Consider the following 24,676-nt stretch of genomic DNA (forward strand, 5'->3'; position numbering starts at 1 on the left):
GTGAAGAAGGCCAGGGAATAGAAAGGACAGCTTTTCATGAGACCACTTTTCAGCTCGTCTACTCCTTTGAAGTCCAGGCCCGGGAAGGCTTCCCTGGGAAGTCTACCAGCCAGCCCCTCCCACTGAGAGGACTGGGTTGGTGGGAGGCTCTGACAGGCAGGCTTCCCCAGCCAGTCTTCCTGGAGCCACCTCCTCTGCTGCGTGAATCCACCTGTCAGAGCCCACCAGGTCCCTTGCCATCCACCATTCACCCAGTGAAGGCCAATGTGCTAAGACAGTGGGTGCTGTGGGGGTGACAGATCTCACAAGGCATCATTGGGTGAGGAGAACAGAATAATTTCTTAAACCCATCTTGAGAATTTGTGAGAACGAGTTTTTTAAGATAGTTTGGCAGGTTAAAAAGGGTGAGGGGATGGGGTTGGTTGATTGGCAGGGGGTGAGCTCATAAGGCTGGGATGCAGAAATTATCTTCTCAGCTGGGAAGTTTCCAGAGCAGGACGTTTCAGGTCTGTTGGATCAGTTCCCATGCCCAGGGTCTGGTTAGTGTGGCAGGTCTCCAAAATGCAAAATCTGAAAACACCTTAAAGACCCACTAACAATTTACAACAGCAATGTTAAAAATGTAACCCTAGTGCTTGGGATTTAGAAAAGCAATGGTATCTCCAGAATTCCAAGTCTCAGGCTTTACAGCAGTGATGTCATCCACAGAGGCGTGGGGAGAAGTCTCCAATCTTGCTGTCAGGGAGGATAGTGCCATTAAGCAAGTAACCAGTCAAAGCATCAAGGAAGTTAGGAAGCAATGGCCGGTTAACTTCTGGCTGTATCTATACTTTTTATAAAAATCAGACGTTGATTACTGTTTATTCCTTGTGGCTCTGCATTATTTTAATATACATGGTTTCAGATCGTGAAGAGGCTCCAAGTCCCCCTGGGCCTGTGTGGCCCTCCAGGCAAACCACTAGTTCTCTGCTTGTGCACCCAGGAGACCCCAGGGTAAGTGACAAATGGACGGAATCAATCTAATGCAATCAGAGGAGCAGTCTTTGAAAATCACAGAGATGTATGGATGTGAGGCTATTCAAACCTTGTTGTAAGAGATGTGGAAACACTCTAAAATAAAGACAAAATAAGAATGCCAAAGAAACTTAGAGGGGAAAAGCCCATGTTTCTGGTCCTCTCTATTCCTGATGCCTCCCCTTCCTCCTTCTCCCCTCCTTCCCTTATTTCCAGATCAGAACCACTGAAAACAAGCTCCAGCTGTGTGCTTCCAACACTGCACTCTACTGCCATGCTGCTGTCCGAAGGGAGGGAGCTTCCCTCTGAGCGGGAGCAGCCTAGGGGCCTAGCCAGGCAAGGGCAGGCACTGGGCAGCTTGTGTGGACACAGCCCTGGCTGGGTCCTGGAGGAGCACATGGTCCCTGCCCTCAGGATGCTCTGGGAGGACAGGGACACCGGATCCTAGGGACACCACAGCCATGACAGACCAGCAGCCAGAGCCAGCTGTGATCACTGGGGAGGAGGGGGCACGAGACGGAGAGAATACCAGTGGGACTAAGCTCCAGGAAGACCCCCCAAGGGGGGTTACAGCAGATGGGCAAGGCAACCAGTCACTCATTAATTTACTCATCTGTTTCTGTTAAATTCAGACACTCTGAGGAAGTGAGGACACAGAGAGGGTCAAAGCACAATTCCTCCCTTGGAGAAGCTCTCAGCCCTGCGGAAAGGACTGACACACCTACAAACAACCCTGGGCCTGGAACAAGAGCTGTGTCCACACACATCCCAATGCACGTGTGCACAGAGAGGAGGGGCAGGCACAGCCACCTCGGCGTGGACAGACGCCAGGGGGCCACCAGGCAGGGGTGCATGCAAGGAGACAGGACATGTACAAGACAGCAGGGGCCCTCCAGGCAGGGGCGCATGCGAGGAGACAGAACACTGGCAGTCGGCAAGGGTCACCAGGCAGGAGCACATGCAGGGGGACAGAACATGGGCAGACAGCAGGAGCCACCAGGCAGGGGAGCATGCAGGGAGGCAGGACATGTACAGACAGCAGGATGGGCCATTGTCTCACCAGGCTGAGCAGGGGGGTGCCAGGGAAGAAGGTGAGGGGCAAGGCTGGCTGGGCTCAGACTCAGAAAGCTGTGTGTGCCCAGCCATAGGCATGGGGCCCCTGGAGGATGCCAGCAGGAGAGGACATGGTCATCCTAACCTGAGGGAGGGTAGAGGCTGGAGGGGACCCAGGGGCTGAGCCAGGGTAGGTGATGAGGACGTGGGAGCCAGCAGTGGCGAGGGGGTTGGGGGGGCGCAGTCTGGGAAGGGCCCAGGGCCCCTTATTGCTTGAAGTGAGGCCAGGTGCTGATGATACTGTACAAAGCCTGCCCAGGGGACAGGGTGCTGGTCACATCGCTGTGGCCCATCAGCAGGTAGTCAGGAACCAGGTACCCCTCGACCACGGCGCACTGGATCAGGGCCTGGGCTGCCTCCAGCGCCACAGCATTGGGAGGCTTTTCTGCAAAACACATTTCCCCATCAGTCATTAGGATCTCACAGTCTCTTGATTAGGGAAGGGGAAGCACTGGATTCCAGTCTCCCTCTCTCCCACTCTGCCCCGTCCCACCATCTTCATAGCAAACAAATTCACATAAATTATGGCAATCAGACACAAAAAGAAAAGAAAGCCATCGTGTTCCCTGATTCCTCTGTGCAAAGCCTCTTCCACAAAGTTAAAAACCTCTCTGGAGGAAAACTACAGTGCCACACAGCCCATCTGCGTAGGGATGGAGCAGGATGGCACCACCAGACTGTCTGCTGCATTGCCACTCAGGCTGCAGTGCCCCCCGTGTTGTTGCCATGGCCACCAAGGAAGAGGATGCGTTGGCCAAGTGAGCCATAAAGGCACCAATGCCAAAGGGAGCTGGGGATGGGGTGGGTGGGCTTGGGGTAAATGCTGTGTCTGGGAGGGGGTCCTGGTAACATTTCATCCTGTGTTGAAAGTCCACTTTAAAGCTAAAATGTGCCACTGCCACCACCAGGCACTGCCTTGTTGCCTTCCCCCTACACTTTCCAGACAGCCCACGTGATGCTTCACCCCAAGCCCCTGTGTCCCCTTACCTACAAAGTGGCCCATGAAGGCAATCCCCAAGGCAATGTCATTGTAGCCATAGGTGTGGGAGCCCTGGATGTGCCAGCCAACCCCTTCGTACACACCACCATCTTGGCCCACCAGAAAGCTAGCAAAGGAAAATTAAGAAAGTCACTCTGGGAAACAGAATTTGCTTCATTCACTCCTCCGATCACTAATTCATTCTTTCATCCATTGTCAGATATTGACTGTATGTCTCTTACCAAAGTGCACAGAGACGAAAACCAAAACCAAGAAAACCATGATCCCCAGCAACATGGCCTTTGTTCCCCCCACTCCACTGAATCTTACCCCTCTTAGGCAACAGTGAGCTCCCGACACTACAGACAACAGACACTGGTTTTACTTTTGGACCACACTGAGCCAGGTGCCCACTCTCTTACTTGGGCTTCCACAACCCACGCCCTACTGATTCTCCCCACCCTGCTACCTCCACCCACTTTCCTTCCTCAATAGCCCACCTTGGCCTCTCTTTCACCCAGCACCTTCACCATCAACAATCATTGTTCCCAGAGCTTCAGTTACCACCTGTAAAAGCCGCCTGTGCAGACCTAGCCTTTTCTGTACTTCCCCGGCTAGAAAACCAGGCACTGTCCTGTGTGACCCTCTTGTCCTCTCCCTGTGTCAGCCCCATCAGTCATGCCCGTGGCTGTCAGCTGTGTCTCCTGTGCACTTTTCCATTCCTCCACTTTGCTCTGCACCAGCAGCATGTCACTGGAGCAACAGCTCCCCACCCACAGTGCTGCCTCCTGCCAGCCATTCTTACAATAGCACCCGGAGGGATTTTCCAAAAATACAAATTCCATCATAGGCCATAACCTACCAAATAGTCTCCAGTTGCCTTTCAAAGAGTCAGCCTCTCAAGGTCAATCCCATGGCCCCCAAAATGTGGCTCCTGAAGGCCTCTCCTGACTTGTCAGTACTTCTATCTTGGGAATCTATTTTTAGGTCTGAGTCAAGCTTCTTTCAATTCCTCAAAATATCTACTCTGTCTGAAACCCAGGCCCTTATGAACACTGCTCCTTCTCCTCCTTGGTCTGACTAAACCCACTCCTGGCCCTTTCCCCACTGAGATGTGTGTCCCTGCGAGGGCCCTTCTCTAACCCTAGTCAGTCCCTCAGAGCACTGGTTAGAGTCTCATCCATCACTTTGAATTGCAATCACATGATTATTCTCTCTCTCTCTCTCTCTCTCTCTCTCATTCCTGTCTGTGAAATGTGTCAAAATCAGAATGGACTTGCTGTGGCATATTAGCAAAGTAAGTAAATACAACTGGGAGGTCAAGAAGGGAGGGTCATGATTCACACATGTCCCTGACTCTCTGGAGGGCTCCTGTGCACATATACCTGTAACAGGAACTTCTGCCAAGTTTAGGACTTTCTAAACTACAACTTGCTACATGAGTCACCAGGAAAGCTATCCAGATTCGCAAGAACACTTGCTTGACACATTGAATAACAGAAGACATTAGCAAATGGAAGAACATACCACGCTCATGGCTAGGAAGAACCATCACTGTTAAAATGTCCATACTACCCAAAGTAATCTACAGACTTCATGCAATCCTCATTAAAACACCATCATGCTTTGAAAAACTTGAAAAAATAGTTCTTTCCTTCATATGGAACCAGGAAAAAACTCAAATAACACAATTCTAAGAAATAAAAACAAATCTGAGAGCATCACGTTACCAGACTTCAAGTTATACTGCAAGTCTGTGGTGATCAAAACAGAATAGTATTGACATAAAAATAGAGGCATAGATCTATGGAACAGAATAGAGAACACAGAAATGAAACCAGCCTTATATCAACATCTGATCTTCAATAAAACCAAACAAGAGCACACATGGGGGAAAACAATTCCTATGTAATAAATGGTGCTGGGAAAACTGGTAGCCACATGTAGAAGACTGAAACTAGACCCACACCTCTCATCACTTACAAAAATTAATTCATCCTGGATGAAAGATTTAAATCTAAGACAGGAAACTATAAAAACTCTAGAATAGACAGTGTCAGGAAAACTCTTAACTATAATGCCCTGGAGAAAGATTTTATGAAGAAGACTCTATTGGAAATTGCAACAACAGAAATAAATGGGACTTGATCAAAGGAAAAAGCTTCTGCACAGCTAAGGACACAGTAAACAAAGCAAACAGACAATCTTTAGAATGGGAGAAGACATTCGCACATTATGAATCTGACAAAGACTAGAATCCACAAAGAACTCAAATTAACAAAAATCAACAAAAAAAGAGCAAACAACCCAATTAATCACTGGTTAAGAGACATGAAAAGAAACAAGAAGACAGACAAATGGGACCCAAAAAACCATGAAAAGATGCTCATCATTCTTAGTCATCAGAGAAATGCAAATCAAAACCCTTGAAATATCACATAACTCAGGTGAGAATAGCCCACATCACAAGGTCCCCAATGCTGTAGACACTGGCAAGGGTGCAGAGAGAGAGGAACACTTATACAGGGTGGGTGGCATTGCAAATTTGTACAGCCTCTTTGGAAAGAAGTATAGAGAATCTTCAAAGAGCTAAAAGTAGATCTTTCATTTGCTCCCTCAATCCCATTACTAGGAATCTACCCAGAAGAAAAACAATCATTTTATCATAAGGACATTTGCACTCTAATATGTGTAGCTGCTCAATTCATAATCGCAAAGATGTGGAAACAACTCAAGCGCCCATCAACCCATGGATGGATTACTAAACTATGGAATATGTATACCATGGAATACAATTCAGCCATAAAAAAGATGGAGACTTAAGAATGGGAAAGCATTAGCTGGGTGTGGTGGGGGGGTTTGGGGGATGCCTCTAGTCCCAGCTACTTTAGAGGCTGAGGTAAGAAGATTGCTTGAACCTGGGAGTTTGAGGTTGCTGTGAGTTATGACACCACAGCATTCTAGCCTAGGTGACAGAGTTAGACTCTGTTCCCCCCCAAAAAAGGAAAAGTAAGCACCCCATGTACCCAATACTAATTTAAAACTAATAGATGAACAATTACAGGTCCACACAATAGAAAAACACAATTAAATTCAAGAAGGGGGGAGGTGACTAGATAAGCTCCCACCTAAGGGGCACAATGTGGGGTATATGGGACACCTCCTGGGTGAAGGACCCAGCTAGAACTCGGATGCTACCTAATAAATGCAAACAATGTAACCTAATCCTATGTACCCTTTTATTAACCTGAAATTAAAAAAAAAAAAGAAAAAGAAAAGGAGGGTCCCACTTACTGATATCCGATGTCACAAAATCCCCGTGTGTCCATGTGAAAGGACTGAATGTTCTGGACGAGAGATTGGCAGTCCATGGATATGTTGCAGCTGGTCTGAGCTGTGTGGATGATAATGACGTATTTGGCTGGGAGATTCATTTCAGGACAATGTGTCTCTCTGGCTTCCCAAGCAGATCGTGGGACAATGTTGGGGCAAACTGTGGTAAGGGAGAAAAATCAAGAAAATGGGAATTTGCCTTGGCCTCCTTGTGCATGATCTCACAACCCAGCCTTCAGCACCCAGGGCACAACCCAGCACAAGCTTGGCTGTAGGATTCCTGGAAATCCTGGAAGGAGATTGGTCAAATGGCTAGACCCAAGGGGCAGGGGCATAGATCTACAGCTCTAATAACTGCAGAAGCCAGTGTGTACACAGAAAGGAAAGGACTGCTGGTCATTTTCCTCCTCAGACAAAGTACGTGGGCATGCTTACACATACATCACAACACCTGCAGGTGGGGGCACTTAGGTAATGAGGCCAACACAACAGATGTTGGCCTCTGAGCTGATCAGAGGTACTTGAAAATAATTCAAAATCTATAAAGAACTCTGAAAATATTAAGGAATTATCATTATTGTAGATAGTACCTGTCCAAAATAAGAAATCAACTTTATTTAGAGATTTATAATTTTAAGGAAACTAACTTAAAAATATCATTAAGTCCAAAAAAAGGTTTTCTTTTTAATTTTACCAGTTTTAAGTCACAGTTTATTCATTTCAAAATAGTGCATCATTTTTGTTACTCTGCTTTGTAGATTATCACTCTGATGTCATAATCTGTGAACTCAAGTTTTCCCCATGCTGTAGGCTGCCTGGTTTTGCATTTAAGAAGGCATGTACATCTATGTGTCCTCAGATACGCAGTGTACCCCACTCCACTCCCCTACTCTGTTTTCCTCCATAGCCTTCCTGCCATCTAACATCAAGTCTATCTTGTTTGCCCATGTTCCTCTGTCTTTGCTTAGTGACATGAGAGCTGTCTGATGCTCAAGACTTTCATCTGTTTTGTTCACAGATCAGAAGAGTGCCCAGTACTTAGAAGAGTGTCTTCTATTCAGCAAGTATTTGTTGACTTAGTGAAAATACATGTGCATATTTGTTTTAAGAATGAGTCCATGGCTATATCATTCCAGTGGGATGTAGAGGAGGCCAGGACAGTGCCCTCTCAGAATTTTCCAGATCTCAAAGTTATGTTAGATATGAGATGTTCTTGGCCCAAGAGTCCACTGAGAACCCAACAGCAAAGAGAGTTCCCAAATGTGGTTGGGTGGGAACAAGGAGGAGGGTGAGATGGATCATGTCCTTACCTTTCCTCGGCATCACTGGATATTGAGGGTCCAGGCAGCTCTCTTCTTTCAGAAGAAGTGGCTGAATATACCTTGGTGACAGGTGACCCTTCTGAATGGCACAGGAGATCAGGCCCTCTACAGCTGACAAAGCAACAGGGCTGGGACTGCTGCCTTAAAGAGCATGACATGGAGCACAGGACTGTCAGTAAGAAACTTCAACCTGGATTAGACACTGGAGGGAGGATAATTTGACCACCTGCACCTGAAGGGGTGAAAGGGAGGGAGGAAACTGGCCCAGTAGCCAGGACAGGAGTCTAAGATATAAGAGACTACTTGTAAAGAGCTCTTGGCAGCCAAGGTTGGCCACTCTTCCCACCATCAGACTTAGCTTTATTTATCTACTCTGTGTATAGGTGGAAGGACTGGAAGGCAGAAAAAGACACACTCAAAGAAGCCCCATCTGAAAAGTCAGGCATGCAATGAGCTCTTTACATCCACTACTAACTCATAATTCTCATCATAAACCTCTGAGATAAATGCTATTACTAGCCCCAACTGTCAGGTGAGGAGATCAGAAGGTAGTTATTTATCTACTATTTCTCAACTCCACCCTGCTCTGTGCTCTCCTCTGCGCCTCGGCTAGGGGCTAGAAGCCTGCAAACTATGTCTATGTGACTTCTGTACCTGCTGGCTTCTGGTCAGTTTCTCCCAGTGAAACACACTGGAAGAAAAGACAAGCAACACTTTCCTGCCTCTGGCAGCCACAGAACCAGTGCCAGACAACTTCAGGCTCCAGAAGTGGTGGCTTCACGGTATCACAGGAGTGCAGACCAGACAAAGTGGAAGAGGACAGGATGTGTGCATGTCACAGAAGCCAGAGAGACAACACTTCAGGAAACAGGCAATGATGAGAGAAGACAAGCGTGGAGCAGGCTGACAAGACAAGAGTGCTGAGACAAGGGAGTGGTGGAAGGCAGTGTAGACTGCGCTCTGGCAAAGGATCAGCGGGGAACAGCCATTACCCATCTTATTGCCAAAGAAGGCGATGCCCAGTGAGACACTGTTGTAGCCCTGGGTGTGCAGGCCTTCAATGTCCCAACCAACACCTTCATATACGCTGCCATCGTCCCCAACCAGGAAGCTGTCAAGCAAGGAAATAGAGGTTTAATGGCAAACCCCCTTAATGGAAAAACTCAATGATCCTCAGAAGGAAAAGGGGGTTCTAGAGACTTGTGAGTAGGTACCATGCCTCAGTGACACAGCAGTGGAGGGGTAAAATAACTGGCTTCCGACCACTAAGAGAGAGACATGGCAGCACATTCTAATATTCACTGTGACTTAGCTCACGTGTGTTTTCCAGAAGCTCACTTTAAAAATACTCATATGAGTGTATGTTCTTGTTTGGTTTATCAAAGATTAGGTGGCTGTAAGATGTTAGTTTTGTTTCTTGGTTTTCTATTTGGTTCCAAATGTCTATGTCTCTATTTTTGTGCCAGTACCAGGCTGTTTTGACCACAATGGCCTTGTAGTACAGCCTAAGGTCTGGTAGGCTGATGACCCCAGCTTTGTTTTTATTACTAAGAACTACCTTAGCTATATGGGTTTTTTCTGGTTCCATACAAAATGAAGAATTATTTTTTCCAAGTCTTGAAAGTATGATGTCAGTATTTTAATAGGAATGGCATTGAATCTGTAGATTGCTTTGGGGAGTATAGACATTTTAACAATGTTGATTCTTCCTAGCCATGAACATGGTATGTTCTGCCATTTGTTAATATCCTCTGTATTTCTTTTCTTAGGGTTTCATAATTTTCTTTATACAGGTCCTTCACCTCTTTTGTAGAATCCCTATTCAATAAATGGTGCTGGGAGAACTGTAAAAGACTGAAACTGGACCCGCACCTTTCTCCACTCACTAAAATTGATTCAAGATGGATAAAAGACCTAAATTTAAGGCATGAAATGATAAAAATCTTCAAGAAAGAGTACCTTGAAGATATCGGCCTGGGGAAAGACTTTATGAAAAAGACTTCTGTGGCAATTGCAACAACAAAAATAAACAAATGGGACTTCATTAAACTGAAAAGCTTCTGTACAGCTAAGGAGACAACAACCAAAGCAAATAGACAACCTACACAATGGGAAGGGATATTTGCATATTTTGAATCAGACAAAAGCTTGATAACTAGGATCTACAGAGAATTCAAATTAATACACATGAAAAAAGCCAACAATCCCATATATCAGTGAGCAAGAGACATGAATAGAACCTTCTCTAAAGAGAAACTTCTCTGAAGAAGACAGGCGCACGGCCTTCAGACATATGAAAAAATGCTCATCATCTTTAATCATCAGAGAAATGCAAATCAAAACTACTTTGAGATATCATCTAACTCCAATGAGACTAGCCTATATCACAAAATCTCAAGACCAGAGATGTTGGCGTGGATGCGGAGAAAAGGGAACACTTCTGCACTGCTGGTGGGAATGCAAATTAATACATTCCTTTTGGAGGGATATATGGAGAACACTCAGAGATCTAAAAATAGATCTGCCATTCAATCCTGTAATTCCTCTGCTGGGCATATACCCAGAAGACCAAAAATCACAACATAACAAAGATATTTGTACCAGAATGTTTATTGCAGCCCAATTCATAATTGCTAAGTCATGGAAAAAGCCGAAGTGCCCATCGATCCACGAATGGATTAATAAATTGTGGTATATGTATACCATGGAATACTATGCAGCCTTAAAGAAAGATGGAGACTTTACCTCTTTCATGTTTACATGGATGGAGCTGGAACATATTCTTCTTAGTAAAGTATCCCAAGAATGGAAGAAAAAATACCCAATGTACACAGCCCTACTATGAAACTAATTTGGGACTCTCACATGAAAGCTATAACCCAGCTACAACTTAACAATAGGGGGAAGTGGGAAAGGGGGGGGTGGGTAGAGGGAGGGGAATCGGTGGGATCACACCTGTGGTGCACATTACAGGGGTATTTGCGAAACTTGGTAAATGTAGAATATAAATGTTTTGGCACAGTAACTGAGATAATGCCGGAAAGGCTATGTTAACCACTGGGATAAAAATGTGTCAAATGGTTTATGAAGTGAGTGTATGATGCCCCATAATCATATCATTGTATACACTTATGATTTAATAAAAAAATTAAAAAAAAAATAAAAAAAAAATAAAAAAAAATAAAAAGCTCTGTCCACACATTACAGTATCAAATGCAAAAAAAAAAAAAAAAAAAAAAAAAGAAAACAGATGAATGGCTAACAAACATGAAAAAATGCTCATTGTCCCTAATTATTAGAGAAATGCAAATCAAAACCACCCTGAGATATCATCTAACCCCAGCAAGAATGGCCCACATCATAAAATCTCAAAACTGCAGATGCTGGTATGGATGTGGAGAGAAGGGAACACTTTTACACTGCTGTTGGGACTGCAAACTAATACAACCTTTTTTGAAGGAAGAACTTTGAGTATGGAGAACACTCAAAGAACTCAAGCTAGACCTCCCATTTGCTCCTGCAATCCCATTACTGGGCATCTACCCAGAAGGAAAAAAATCCTTTTACCGTAAGGACATTTGCACTGGATTGTTTATCACAGCTCAATTGACAATTGTCAAAATGTGGAAACAATCTAAATGCCCACCAACCCAGGAATGGATTAGCAAGCTGTGGTATATGTACACCATGGAATACTATTCAGCCATTAAAAAAGATGGAGACTTTTACATCCTTTGTATTAACCTGGATGGAAGTGGAACACATTATTCTTAGTAAAGCATCACAAGAATGGGGAAGCAAGAATCCTATGTACTCAATTCTCATATGAGGACAGTTGATGACCTAGTACACAGTGGGGGTGTGGGGAAGGGGAGAGAAGAGAGAGGAAAGGGAGGTGGAGGAAGGGAAGAGCAGAGAGATGGAAGGAGGGAGAGGAGTGGTGGGTGAGTGAGTGATGGTGTGTGACACACTTTTTGGGGGTGGGACACAATTATAAGAGGGACTTTACCTAACAAATGCAACCACTGTAACCTGGTTCTTTGTACCCTCATTGAATCGCCAACAATAAAAAATAAATAAATGCTCATCTGATTCAAAGTGCCATTCGAATGTGTGAATCTCAAATGAGTCACATCAGTTGAGTGTTTTTTAGGGGCTTGAGAATTAATTCATCATGTTTTTAAATTACAGGGCCAAGCATATGAACATCCTTTAAAAGATTCTTCATCTTTTATTTCTGCCCCTTTATAATTTCTCACCCTCCACTTTCTAATCACAGTCTTCAGAACTGATGTTTTCACAGCTCTTCGATCATTTTCAGCTTTTAGTAGATCATGAGTTTCTACAGTAAACTAAACACAGAAAGAAGAGTTCCATAAGGCCAAGCCAAGACCCTGAGCTGGTCAGGTGGCCGTTCATGCTACACTGACATGGGCCTAACGCCAGGGCAGGGCTGTCGGTGCACATGGTCTCCCGGCTTCACTGTCAGTGTTTCCAGCAGGTTCCCCAAGCCACTCCTGCAGCAGCCCTTGGTTCATCCAGAGAATATTCCACCATGGTCACAGACACCTGCACTGTGAAAACTGGACACTGTTAAGTTGTCACCACAGAAACCTGACTTAAAGATGCAGGGGCTAAAATAACTCAGAAATACCATGACTAAAGCGGACAACACAGTGGTGACAGCAGTGGGTGGTGGAGGCACCAGTGGTAGGGACAACAGAAGAGCCTTGGCTGATAGTTGCCCCCACAGAGGGTGAGCAAGGGGGACCCAGCCACCTTAGGACCATGGGGCCACCACACCACGATGCCAGCTGCTCTGACTCATGTGTATTTAAAAATAAATAAGAAGACATAGATTATCCTTTCCAAAACAGATGATTTCAGAAATGATTTACATTTGCCCCTACGATTTTACAGAGAAAAGCCCCCACTCTCTCTTTTGCTCACCTTCTACATGTATAGAGGTGTGACAAGTTCACAAACTTATTCTTAAAGAAGTGCTGTGTACCTCATTGCTAAATATCACAATGGTCACCAAATTACCAAAGAGGTACTTCAAAGGTGACAGTAGTGATATTCAGCAATGAGGTATGTAGCACTTTTTCTAGGATGAGTCACAATCTTAATTGTCAGACTTCATACAATGACAGCTCCAATAGTAATCCCAGAAAAAGAATTAAAGAATTCCAAAATTGATTTGAAGGGTCAGCAAAGCACTGACATCACTGCATAGCTTCCCAAAGGGAGTACTTTGAAGGTGACTGTATATCATCCTTGAAGCTAAATGAACTCCTGGGCTTCCCCCAACCACCCTCTGAATAGGTACTCACTGCACACAGTAATGATCTTTCATGTCTCCCACCTGTTTTAGCATGGGGTCCTCCTCCTCGTCATTCCCAGTGCATGCTCTTCCACATGCACTCCCCAGCCTTCTTGTCAGGGTGACCTTTCAGAGTAACAAGTGAGAAACTGCCACAGGAGGTAAACCCTGCCTATGTAGGGAGCAGGAGCTAGGGATAGGCTAACAGGCAGTCCTGACATAGCTCAGCTCCATGCTTCCTAGCTCGTGTGACTTGGAGCAAATTCTTTAACTTGCCTACACCATGGCTTTCTTACCTGTGAAATAGGATGATAGCATTTCTCTTACCTATTTCCTTAGAGTATCTGGAAAGGCTTAACTGAGTAATACTCGTGAGGGGCTATGTAAACTGTAATGTCTGGTTAAGTTCTAAAGGGGTGACTACAGGGATGACACAACTTTCCATCCTCATGGAAGTACCCAGGGACAGATTACTGGCTCAGAGTTCTCCCTCCTAATGACCCCCAGAGGATTGGCATTTTGTTTGATTTCTTTTTTAACATTTTTTATTCATTATAAAAGCAACATCAATGAAGCCCAGAAAGTCCTAGGAACAGAAAAAGTGGGAAGCACACTGGAGAGGGAAGCTCTGAATGTGGGCATGGGGAGCTGCCCACCTCTTACTTGTAGGCCACATTGCCTACATGTGGGTGTGGGGACAGCTCACCTCTTACTTGTAGGCCACATTGTCTGGATGTGGGCGTGGGGAGCTGCCCACCTCCTACTTATAGACCACATTGTCTGCATGTGGGCGTGGGGACTGCTCACCTCCTACTTGTAGGCCACATTGTCTGGATGTGGGCATGGGAAGCTGCCCACCTCCTACTTATAGGCCACATTGTCTGCATGTGGGCATGGGGACTGCTTACCTCTTACTTGTAGGCCAAATTGTCTGGATGTGGGCGTGGGGACTGCTCACCTCTTACTTGTAAGCCACATTGTCTGGATGTGGGCGTGGGGACTGCTCACCTCTTACTTGTAGGCCACATTGTCTGGATGTGGGAGTGGGGACTGCTCACCTCCTACTTGTAGGCCACATTGTCTGCATGTGGGCATGGGGACTGCTCACCTCTTACTTGTAGGCCACATTGTCTGCATGTGAGCGTGGGGAGCTGCCCACCTCTTACTTGTAGGCCACATTGTCTGCATGTGAGCGTGGGGAGCTGCCCACCTCCTACTTGTAGGCCACATTGTCTGGATGTGGGCATGGGGACTGCTCACCTCTTGCTTGTAAGCCACATTGTCTGGATGTGGGCACGGGGAGCTGCCCACCTCTTACTTGTAGGCCACATTGCCTGCATGTGGGCGTGGAGACTGCTCACCTCTTACTTGTAGGCCACATTGTCTGGATGTGGGCATGGGGACTGCTCACCTCTTACTTGTAGGCCACATTGTCTGCATGTGGGTGTGGGGAGCTGCCCACCTCCTACTTGTAGGCCACAATGTCTGCAGGTGGGCATGGGGACTGCTCACCTCCTACTTGTAGGCCACATTGTCTGCATGTGGGTATGGGGACTGCTCACCTCTTACTTGTAGGTCACATTGTCTGCATGTGGGCATGGGGAGCTACCCGCCTCTTACTTGTAGGCCACATTGTCTAAATGTGGGAGTGGGGACTGCTCACCTCCTACTTGTGGGCCACATTGTTTGCATGTGGGCGTGGGGACTGCTCACCTCCCACTTGTAGGCCACATTGGATGTGGGCGTGGGGACTGCCCACCTCTTACTTGTAAGCCACATTGTCTGCATGTGTGCATGGGAAGCTGCCCACCTCTTACTTGTAGGCCACATCACACCAGCCTCTGGTGTAGACAGAATGGGACTGCAGGCCCCGCAGCATCTGGCTGCAAGCACTCTGCTCCTGGCACTCCATCCCCACAAGCTGATCCATGATGATGTAGGTCACAGGCAGGGTCAGCCGGGTGCTGCAGGTGAACAGTCTCGCCCCCCATGCCTTGCGGGAGACAACAGCAGGAGCACCTGCAGGGGATATGGAGGATGTCACGCGCAGGCTACCCGTGACCCCATGAGATTGACAGTGCCAAAGGTAGGGACCCACGCAAATAGAACCAACCAGTCCAGGACAGAAGTCTTGCCCAGGAAGGAATGAATGCACCATCCCTACCCATATCTCGCGGCAGGCTACCCATGACCCACGCGGCAGGCTGTCCACATGACCGAGTCCTCTCCTGCCCTGGCCCTGCACAGCCCCCTCATCCCCACAGCCCCACTGACCCAACAACCACCAGAGAGATGCTGGGCTCAGCCTGAGGAGTCAGCCACCTCAGTCCCAGATGACCTCTCTTTGCATTTCCCCAGGGACAAATCTGTCCCCAGCTCCTCTCTGGCTTGCTTCACACTTCCCTCCAGAAACATGCCCTGCCACCACTGCTGACACCCACACCCAACCCAGGGCTCTGAGCGGCCTTCCCCTGAGGCCCCTCAGTGGACGCCTTAGGACATGCCCCCTTCTCAGCATTTGCCCCATCTCCCCTCAGAACCAGGCCGGGACCAGGCTCTCTGAAGGGAGATGTCCCACTTAACTAGCTGTCCAAGTCCACAGGAAGTCCCAAGAACATGGGGTGCATGTCTATCTCCCCCAAAAGAAAATCTACTAGGGGCAGGGCCAAGAGATCCCCCCCAGAACTGCAGGTCCCTGAGGCTCCCTTTCTCTGTCCCCACTTGGGAGCCCCCACGGGTCTCACACTGGGGTCAGGGAATGGAGGACATGGCTTTTGTCTCTGGCTTTTCTCTCCTTCTCTCTTCCTTTGCCATGGTTTTTTCCTCTTCTTTCTCTGTCCTTAGGCAAAGGATCCCATCTTGGGACGATACATGGGAGTAGCTGGCAGAGGACTCTCTTGGGGTTTCACCCCATCCACTCACTCTCAGCCAAGACATACCCAATCCTGCAAACATTTCTGTGCCCTTTAGAAAGCCCGCCAGCCCCCAAACCTCCTCACCATGGCACCCCTTGTGAATGAGCAGGAGATTGACAGTGCCAAAGGTAGGGACCCATGCAAATAGAACCAACCAGTCCAGGACAGAAGTCCTGCACAGGAAGGAATGAGTGCACCAATCCCTACTCCCCCAACTCTTACATTCCCAGCCTGCCTTAACCCACGTGCTGACATCTTTTTCAGCACCCATCTTGGGCCCACTCACACCCAAGTGAATAAAGGCCACAGAACCTGGACTCACTTCCTTTCATTCATACCTCAGAATAACCTTGCATTTTCAGTCCTGAACCTCTCAGAGGTGCTGACAAGTAGGTCCATAAGCCTCTCAGAGAGGCCCCTGATTTGGGTTTCATTCCAGGAGAACAGTGGAGACTCCCCATAAAGAAGCAAGGGCACTGGTTGGCCGGCATACTCAGAGGCATTAGCCAGACATCTCACCCCACAATCCACAGCCTCCCCAGACTCCCTCATGTACCCTGGGATGCACACAGTGGAGAGCCACAGGCGTCTCAGACCTCGACCTGCCTCTACCTCCCATGTCTGCCCCAAAGAGGCTTTCATCCTCCGACACCCACATCCTCCCTCCGTTCTAGGAGTACTGCAGCCTCACCTTTGGCCTAAATCTGGCTCACCTGCAGATAGATTAACAAATCCATGGGTATCCATCAGAGTGCCATGTACCAAGATGTCATTTTTCAAGCTAACACTTACATATGTCATAAGCATCTCTTGGTACCAGGCAATGTTCTTGAAACATAAATATACAGATTATTGTGACAGCCCTCAAAATCTAGACATTTTAAAGAGGCTGTATTGATCTTTAGGCATCACCAGCATGCCCTCACCCCCACCAGTACTGGTCAGTAGCAAGGGCCTGGGAGTAGTGACCACTGGCAGCAGTAGCACTGTCACCAGCACCACCTGCCATGTGCCAGAGCTGTGATCTATAGAGCATGTTCAAGGATGCTATCAGAATCGAGGATTAAAACAACTTTACAAGATGAGCAAAGCATCTGCTCCCCATGGGCTGGGACACTGGGCCTGGGAGCTGCTGAGCACAGCACAGCTGTTAAGCAGTGCCCTTGGACTCCAACCAGACCTCTGCTCCCGAGCCCACGTTCATAACCTCATTCTGCAGCCTCCCCAAAAGTGTCAGATGAACTTGCTCAAATCACTGCCACATAGAGGCTGTTTCAAAGTCACTTAGAGTCTCCACCATGGTTCTTAGTTTCTGTCCTTCTGTGCAATCAAGAGAAAATTCATGTTCAGGACTGAGGCAGAGGTGTGCCAGGCAGCAGGAGAGACTCCCAAGGACAGGAACCTGTCTCAGGGGGAGTGGTGTGGAGGGGGCTGGAGAGCACAACTTACAAATGAACCACAGGACCCTCAGAGTGGAAGAACATCTGGACAGGACAGGTATAAGGCAAGAACCAGGACGGCCAGGTGATGGCCAAAGGTGACTTGCTCCCTCACCTGGGCAAACTGCTTCCCCATCAGGGCCTCAGTTTCCCCTTTCATAAAATGAAAGGCCACACTATATGTTGCCTGGTCTTTGAGTTTCTCTAACACTAACTCCAAGTAATCCCTTTAAACTAGCTAGCTAAGTGGCAGAGGGCAGAGAGAGGGATGTATTACCCCATCCCTTCAGCACAGTGTGTATGCATGACTGATAACATGAAAAACACACCCCGTATCTAAGAATCACCAAACCCTCTTCCATTTTAATTCAACAGCAGTTTTTTATTAACCACTGGTTGTGTGTCTAATCCTAAGTATGAAACTATAAGAAATCTTCCTAAGGTAGAAAAAGGGCATTGCTACTCTCAAGAAATTGCTTTTATTTACAAATGTAGACCCAAGTTCTGACTTAAACTGGGAGTAAATTCGTTATTATATATGTAATGATTTTATATAATGAATTATATATAATTATATATATAATGACTTTAATTGGGAGTAAATTCATTATTATATATATAATGATATGCATAATGGTATAATAATGATAGTGATTATAATTAAATCACATATGGCACTTATTACTTGAACATTGTGCTAAGTGGCTCATACCTGACTTCTAACTCAATCCTCAAAACAACTCTAAGAAATGAGCAGAAATGAGCGTGTTATAAATCCTTACATCCTGGAAGCAAGTAAACTCAAACAAATTTAATAACCTGTTGAGGATCATAAAAAATAGTAGATAAAGATTGGAAGGGACATTTGGGCTCCACGACATTGCCCCATATTACAAAGCTGCAAGCCCTATTACTCAGCTGTTACTCAACCTGAGAACAGTAATCTGTTGCTTGCTACAAGCACTTCTGAGCCAATGAAAGAAAGCTCACCCCAGGCATGGAGACCCACAGCAGAGAAGATAAGAAGCCATGGTGGCATCTTCATGTGGTCCTGAGACACTGAGTAGGAGATGACGGCCCTGGGAGAGACACTGACAATTAGCGCAGAAGAGTTCACTCTGTGAATGACACACCCACCTACCTGGTGCCTCTGTGTCCCCACCACCAACCACTCTGTGTCCTCCTGAGGGCAGCACCTGCAGGCCACCTGAGGCCATCAGGTGCCTGGTAACTGTGAGAATGTTCATGCCTGTGTCTGGCCACCCTACTCCCCACCCAAATGTTATTGCCCTGGGGAGCTCCTGTTCCTCATAGGAGCCCAGGACCAGTTAAACAACAATGACAACTACAACAAAAAATAGCCAGGCATTGTGGCAGGTGCCTATAGGCCCAGCTACTTGGGAGACTGAGGCAAGAGAATCTCATAAGCCCAAGAATTTGAGGTTGCTGTGAGCTGTGACGTGACAGCACTCTACCCAGGGCGAAATAGTGAGACTCTGTCTCAAAAAAAACCAGGATCTCAATAACTCAGGAGAACTGCACTGAAGATAAAATGAACATATCATAAATGAGGAAAGCACCAATAAAATGTGGGAAAGTATTCAGCCTCCCTCATTAGCCAAATGAGAGGTAAGGATTAACTTGCCAAGACTGAAGACCTTCAGACTTCCAGAAAAGGAGCTGGCCCCCTGCAATGCCGCTGGAAGCCACTATCAATCCTGGTCACTTAATCACAGAGGTCACTCAGCCATGAATATCTATGTGGCAAATCCTTCCTCAACCTTGTCCCATCCTGCACCCTAAACATGAAGGCTTGAGCCCAGCCCCTGAGGTCGCCAGAGGCAGAGCAGATGGTTGGTGTCTCCCACCCTCATCTTGAACTACAGACAAGGTTTCCCTACCTTGGCTCAGATTCCTGTATACTGACAGAACTATTAGAGCAGGAGACAAGTGAGTCATAATAGATAGGAATTCAAAGAATAAACTGGGCAGGAGTAACCCCAGAACCCAAAGTTTTGCCAAGAAAGATCCAGAAATGGTAGAACCCTTTTAGAGGAATTTAGAATAAAGAAAGTTTTCTCATTTGGAGGAAGGATTCAAGAGGGGCGATCAGGAGAACTCTCTTCACCATGTACACCTTTTAACCAGACAGAGGCCAGTCCTTTCACCCGGACAGGCTTGCTTCTGAAGAGGAAACACACTCACTCCACTGCAGAGATACCTGTGTGTCCTGTGCGATCCCAGCCCAGCAGGTCAGGATGCAGCCGGCTCGCCCCTTCGTTTGGCCAGCAGCTCCTTCCCTTCCAGACTCAGCCCCCAGACCCTGCCCTCTCCTCCAGCTGCTGCCTCCACTGCCGGGCACTCCCTCCCTGGCAGTGGAGCGCTGGGGCTCTGGCTTCTCAGACAAGAGGACAGCCTGGGGTTCCTAACAGAAGGGACAGGGCAGGAGGAGGGCAGAGGTCTGAGGCCCCGAGCCAGCTGCACCCACAGCACGGACAGAAACTCAGACTGACTGCACCTGGGGCCCTGCCCTGTGAATAAGTCCAGGCACCTCCCTGGGAAAGGGCACGATTGCCCAACACTCCTCCCTGAGCTCCTTCCTCATCCCCAGCCCTCCCAGCCTGGCCAACCTGGGGATGCCTGTGGGGGCTGAGGGTTGGTCTGACATCTGGGAACTTCCTGCTCAGGAAGATCTGCTCCCAGGAGTCTGAAGGCCGTGGGCGGAGCCCACTCACCAGTGCCCTGCCCCCTTCACCCGACGCCCTGTCCCTTCACCTCAACACCCTGCAGCCAACACGCCCATTCACCCATCACCCCAAACCAAGCTCTCTGCCTCCTCTTCCCCTCCCCCACCCCCACCATGTCATTAAGCCCTGGGTCTTAGCTCTGGTCCCCCAGAATCCCTGCACCTTCTCTGAGGAAGTTTATACCTAAGAATTTCCGCAGTGATGCTGTGCTGAAGCTACCTGAGTTTTAGCCCCTTGAAATGGGAATGCTCAGACCAGAGGTTCTGAAGGCACTCTGCCCTCGTGAGAGGCCGCTCCGAAGGCCGCTGGGCTCTGCATGCTTGTCAGCCCGAGCCACGCTTGAGGGACTTAAGTTGGGAAGATCTCTCCAGCAGCCTGGGACTTGTAGCCTGTTGGCGTATGAAGGAGACATCTTAGTCCCTGTTCCATACTGGTGGGGGTCCTGGGCAAAGACTTCTGAGAGAGGAATCCAGTAAGGGAATCAGGTACTCACAACTAACTACCGTATGAGTTTTCCTAAGCCTTGGCAATAGCCTCATGTCTGAGATTTTTATTTATAACTCTGAGTGCTTTGCCATCATGGTTAGTAGCTAAACCCTTAAAATGAGACTGGTTTGTGAGCTCATCTTTAGAACAGCAAGCTACAGACTTGGAAGAGTAGAAATTTAAGTAACAACCGGGGGTCCCAAAATGGGAAAGGGAAGCAGGTAGAGTTCTGTGGTTCCCGACTAACGAACAAAGGACACCCAGGAATTAAGTGGTAGAAAATCTGAGGTAAGGCCACTCACTGCTCACCAGTATGATATTTACATAAGAATTATAAAAGGTGTTCCTCCCCCAGGTAAAAATTGTAGTTAATATGTTATTTATTTCTCAACAAAAAACTTATGATAAAGTCACTTTGTATAAATTATAGAAATCAAATTATTAAACATAAAATAGAACTTTGAATTTTTTTCTTTTTAATTATTTATTTTATAGTTTGGGATTCGTTGAGGGTTCAAAGAATTAGGTTACACTGATTTACATTTGTTAGATGAAGTCCCTCTTATAATTATGTCCCACCCCCAAGAGCACTTTGTTTGTTTTTCACATTTTTTTTTTTATTAAATCATAGCTGTGTACATCAATGCAATCATGGGGTACAATGTGCTGGTTTTATATACAATTTGAAATGTTTTCATCAAACTGGTAAACATAGCCTTCACGGCATTTTCTTAGTTATTGTGATAAGACATTTATATTCTATACCTAGTAAATTTCACATGTACCCTTGTAAGATGCACCTTAGGTGTGGTCCTACCAATTACTCTCCCTCCACCAATCCTTTCCCCTCCCCTCCCCTCACTCTCCTCTTTCCCCAAGAACACTTTGAATTTTTTTTTCTTATTGTTGGGGATTCATTGAGGGTACAAGAAACCAGGTTACATTGATTACATTTGTTAGGTAAAGTCCCTCTTACAATCCTATCTTGCCCCCAAAAGATGTGCCACACACCAAAACCCCACCCTCCTCCCTCTTTCCGTCTCTCTGCTCTTCCTTTCCCCCACCCCTCCCTCCTTCTTTCTCTCTCTGCTCTTCCCCTCCCCCACTCCCAGCATGTCATTAATTGTCTTCATATCAAAATTGAGTACATAGGATTCATGCTTCTCTATTCTTGACATGCTTTACTAAGAATAATGTCTTCCACTTCCATCCAGGTTAATACGAAGGATGTAAAGTCTCCATTTTTTTTAATGGCTGAATAGTATTCCATGGTATACATATACCACAGCTTGTTAATCCATTCCTGGGTTGGTGGGCTTTAGGCTGTTTCCACATTTTGGCGATTGTAAATTGAGCTACGATAAACAGTCTAGTGCAAGTGTCCTTATGATAAAAGGATTTTTTTCCTTCTGAGTAGATGCCCAGGAAAGGTATTGCAGGATGAAATGGAAGGTCTAGCTTGAGTTCTTTGAGTGTTCTCCATACTTCCTTCCAGAAAGGTTGCACTAGTTTACAGTTCCACCAGCAGTGTAAAAGTGTTCCCTTCTCTCCACATCCATGCCAGGATCTGCAGTTTTGAGACTTTGTGATGTGGGCCATTCTCACTGGGGTTAGATGGTATCATGTTTTGATTTGCATTGCTCTAATAATTAGGGACTGTGAGCATTTTTTCATATGTTTGTTAGCCATTCATCTGTCTTCTTTAGAGAAGGTTCTATTCATGTCTCTTGCCCATTGATATATGGGATTGTTGGCTTTTTTCATGTGGATTAATTGAGTTCTCTGTAGATCCTAGTTATCAAGCTTTTGTCTGATTCAAAATATGCAAATATCCTTTCCCATTGTGTAGGTTGTCTATTTGCTTTGGTTGTTGTCTTCTTAGCTGTACAGAAGCTTTTCAGTTCAATTAAATCCCATTTGTTTATTTTTATTGTTGTTGCAATTGCAACTGCAAGAAGAAAGACTTCTTCATAAAGTCTTTCCCCAGGCCACTATCTTACATCATGATCAAGTAGGTTTCATCCCAGGGATGCAAGGCTGGCTGCAAGTGTTTTTCCTATGCTTTCTTGAGGATTTTTATTGTTTCATGCCTTAAATTTAAGTTCTTTATCCATCATGAATCAATTTTTGTGAGTGGAGAAAGGTGTGGGTCCAGTTTCAGTCTTTTATATGTTGGTATCCAGTTCTCCCAGCACCATTTATTGAATAGGGAGTCTTTCCCCCAGTGTGTGTTCTGATTTGGTTTATCGAAAATTAGGCAGTTGAAAGATGTTAGTTTCATTTCATGGTTTTCTTTTTTTTTTTTTCTTGTTCCAAGAAATAATTGCTTTAATAATGACAGAAAAAAATGTGGCTATTAAAAATAACATAAAAAAAATAAAAGTGTTCTTTATTTTGGCAAGTGCCTAAATATCATCAATTATATTTCAAATTTATTCCAAGTTGTAAAACTTAGAACTATCTTGGAATAACTTTATCTATATTATTACATAATTTCTAGAGGGAAAAATCGCCTCCCCCTCCACACACTGAGATTTAATAAAACAGGCAAATATACATCTAAAAGGCAGATTAAGGCTTTTATTGCAGCTAAGCCTAATTAAAATGGCAACATTCCAATTGTTTCTTTTATTTGTTTATTATTAAATCACAGCAGTATACATTAATGCGATCATGGGGCACCATACACTGGTTTTATAGAACGTTTGACACATGTTAATCACACTGGTTAACATAGCCTTCCTGGCATTTTCTTAGTCATGGTGTTAAGACATTTATATTCTACATTTACTAAGTTTCACATGTACCCTTGTAAGATGCACCACTCCCCCTTCCCAATATTCTTAAGTTATAATTAGGTTATAGCTTTAATGTGAAAGCCATAAATTAGTTTCATAGTAGGGCTGAGTACATTGGATACTTTTTCTTCCATTCTTGAGATACTTTACTAAGAAGAATATGTTCCAGCTCCATCCATGTAAACATGAAAGAGGTAAAGTCTCCATCTTTCTTTAAGGCTGCATAATATTTCATGGTGTACATATACCATAATTTATTAATCCATTCGTGGATCGATGGACAACTGAGCTTTTTCCATGACATAGCAATTATGAATTGGGCTGCAATAAACATTCTGGTACAAATATCTTTGTTATGATGTGAATTTTGGTCTTCTGGGTATATACCTAGTAGAGGAATTATACGATTGAATGGCTGATCTATTTTTACATCTCTAAGTGTTCTCCAAACATCTTTCCAAAAGGAATGTATTAATTTGCATTCCCACCAGCAGCGTAGAAGTGTTCCTTTCCTCCACATCCACGCCAATAACTCTAGTCTTGGGATTTTGTGATATGGGCTAATCTTAGTGAAGTTAGATAATATCTCAAAGTAGTTTTTATTTGCATTTCTCTGATGATTAAAGATGATGAGCATTTTTTCATATGTCTGTAGGCCAAATGCCTGTCTTCTTCAGAGAAGTTTCTCTTCAAGTCCCTTGCCCAGCCTTCAATGGGATCACTTGTTCTTTTCTTACTTATATGTTTGAGTTCTCTGTGGATTCTGGTTATTAAACCTTTGTCCGAGACATAACCTGTAAATATTTTCTCCCATTTTGAGGGCTGTTTGCTTGCTTTACTTACTGTGTTCTTGGCTGTGCAGAAGATTCTTAGTTTGATCAGGTCCAAGTAGTGTATTTTTGAAGCTGCTTCAATTGACCGGAGGGTCCTCCTCATAAAATATTCCCCCAGACTGATTTCTTCAAGGGTTTTCTCTGCACTCTCTTCTAGTATTTTTATAGTTTCATGTCTTAAGTTTAAATCTTTAATGGAGTGAGAGTTTATCTTAGTTAATGGTGAGAGGTATGAGTCCAGTTTCAGTCTTCTACAGGTCGCTGGCCAGTTCACCCAGCACCATTTGTTAAATAGGGAATCTTTTCCCCACTGAATGTTTTTAACTGGCTTGACAAAGATCAAATAATGGTAAGTAGCTGGACTCAGCTCTTGG

General features: G+C 45.7%; 1 protein-coding gene across 2 annotated transcripts; it reads right to left on the reverse strand.

The window, feature by feature from the left end:
* Positions 1 to 404: 404 nt before the first annotated feature.
* PGLYRP3 (peptidoglycan recognition protein 3) lies at positions 405 to 19,930 on the reverse strand. 2 transcript variants are annotated; one of them, XM_053591773.1, is made up of 7 exons: positions 19,660 to 19,930; positions 14,902 to 15,103; positions 8,754 to 8,872; positions 7,750 to 7,902; positions 6,401 to 6,500; positions 3,115 to 3,233; positions 405 to 2,512 (listed from the first exon to the last, which is right to left on the reverse strand). In XM_053591773.1, the coding sequence occupies exons 2-7, from the start codon at positions 15,012 to 15,014 to the stop codon at positions 2,334 to 2,336; spliced, it is 783 nt and encodes a 260-aa protein (XP_053447748.1). In that variant the 5' UTR covers positions 15,015 to 15,103; positions 19,660 to 19,930; the 3' UTR covers positions 405 to 2,333. The 2 variants fall into 2 exon arrangements, with proteins under 2 accessions (XP_053447748.1, XP_053447747.1); XM_053591772.1 differs by having other exon boundaries at positions 6,401 to 6,599.
* Between the last annotated feature and the right edge of the window lie 4,746 nt (positions 19,931 to 24,676).

The sequence above is a fragment of the Nycticebus coucang genome, chromosome 5 (assembly GCF_027406575.1).
Source record: "Nycticebus coucang isolate mNycCou1 chromosome 5, mNycCou1.pri, whole genome shotgun sequence".
Taxonomy (NCBI): Eukaryota; Metazoa; Chordata; class Mammalia; order Primates; family Lorisidae; genus Nycticebus; species Nycticebus coucang.

Coding starts and splice junctions, on each gene's coding strand:
- PGLYRP3 (XM_053591772.1), bottom strand. CDS start 15,014: ATGGATCAGCTTGTGGGGATGGAGTGCCAGGAGCAGAGTGCTTGCAGC. Junction 8,873..14,901: donor TGGTGTGATGTGGCCTACAA/GTAAGAGGTGGG, acceptor CTTGCTTGACAG/CTTCCTGGTTGGGGACGATG. Junction 7,903..8,753: donor CTTCTTTGGCAATAAGATGG/GTAATGGCTGTT, acceptor ATGCTCTTTAAG/GCAGCAGTCCCAGCCCTGTT.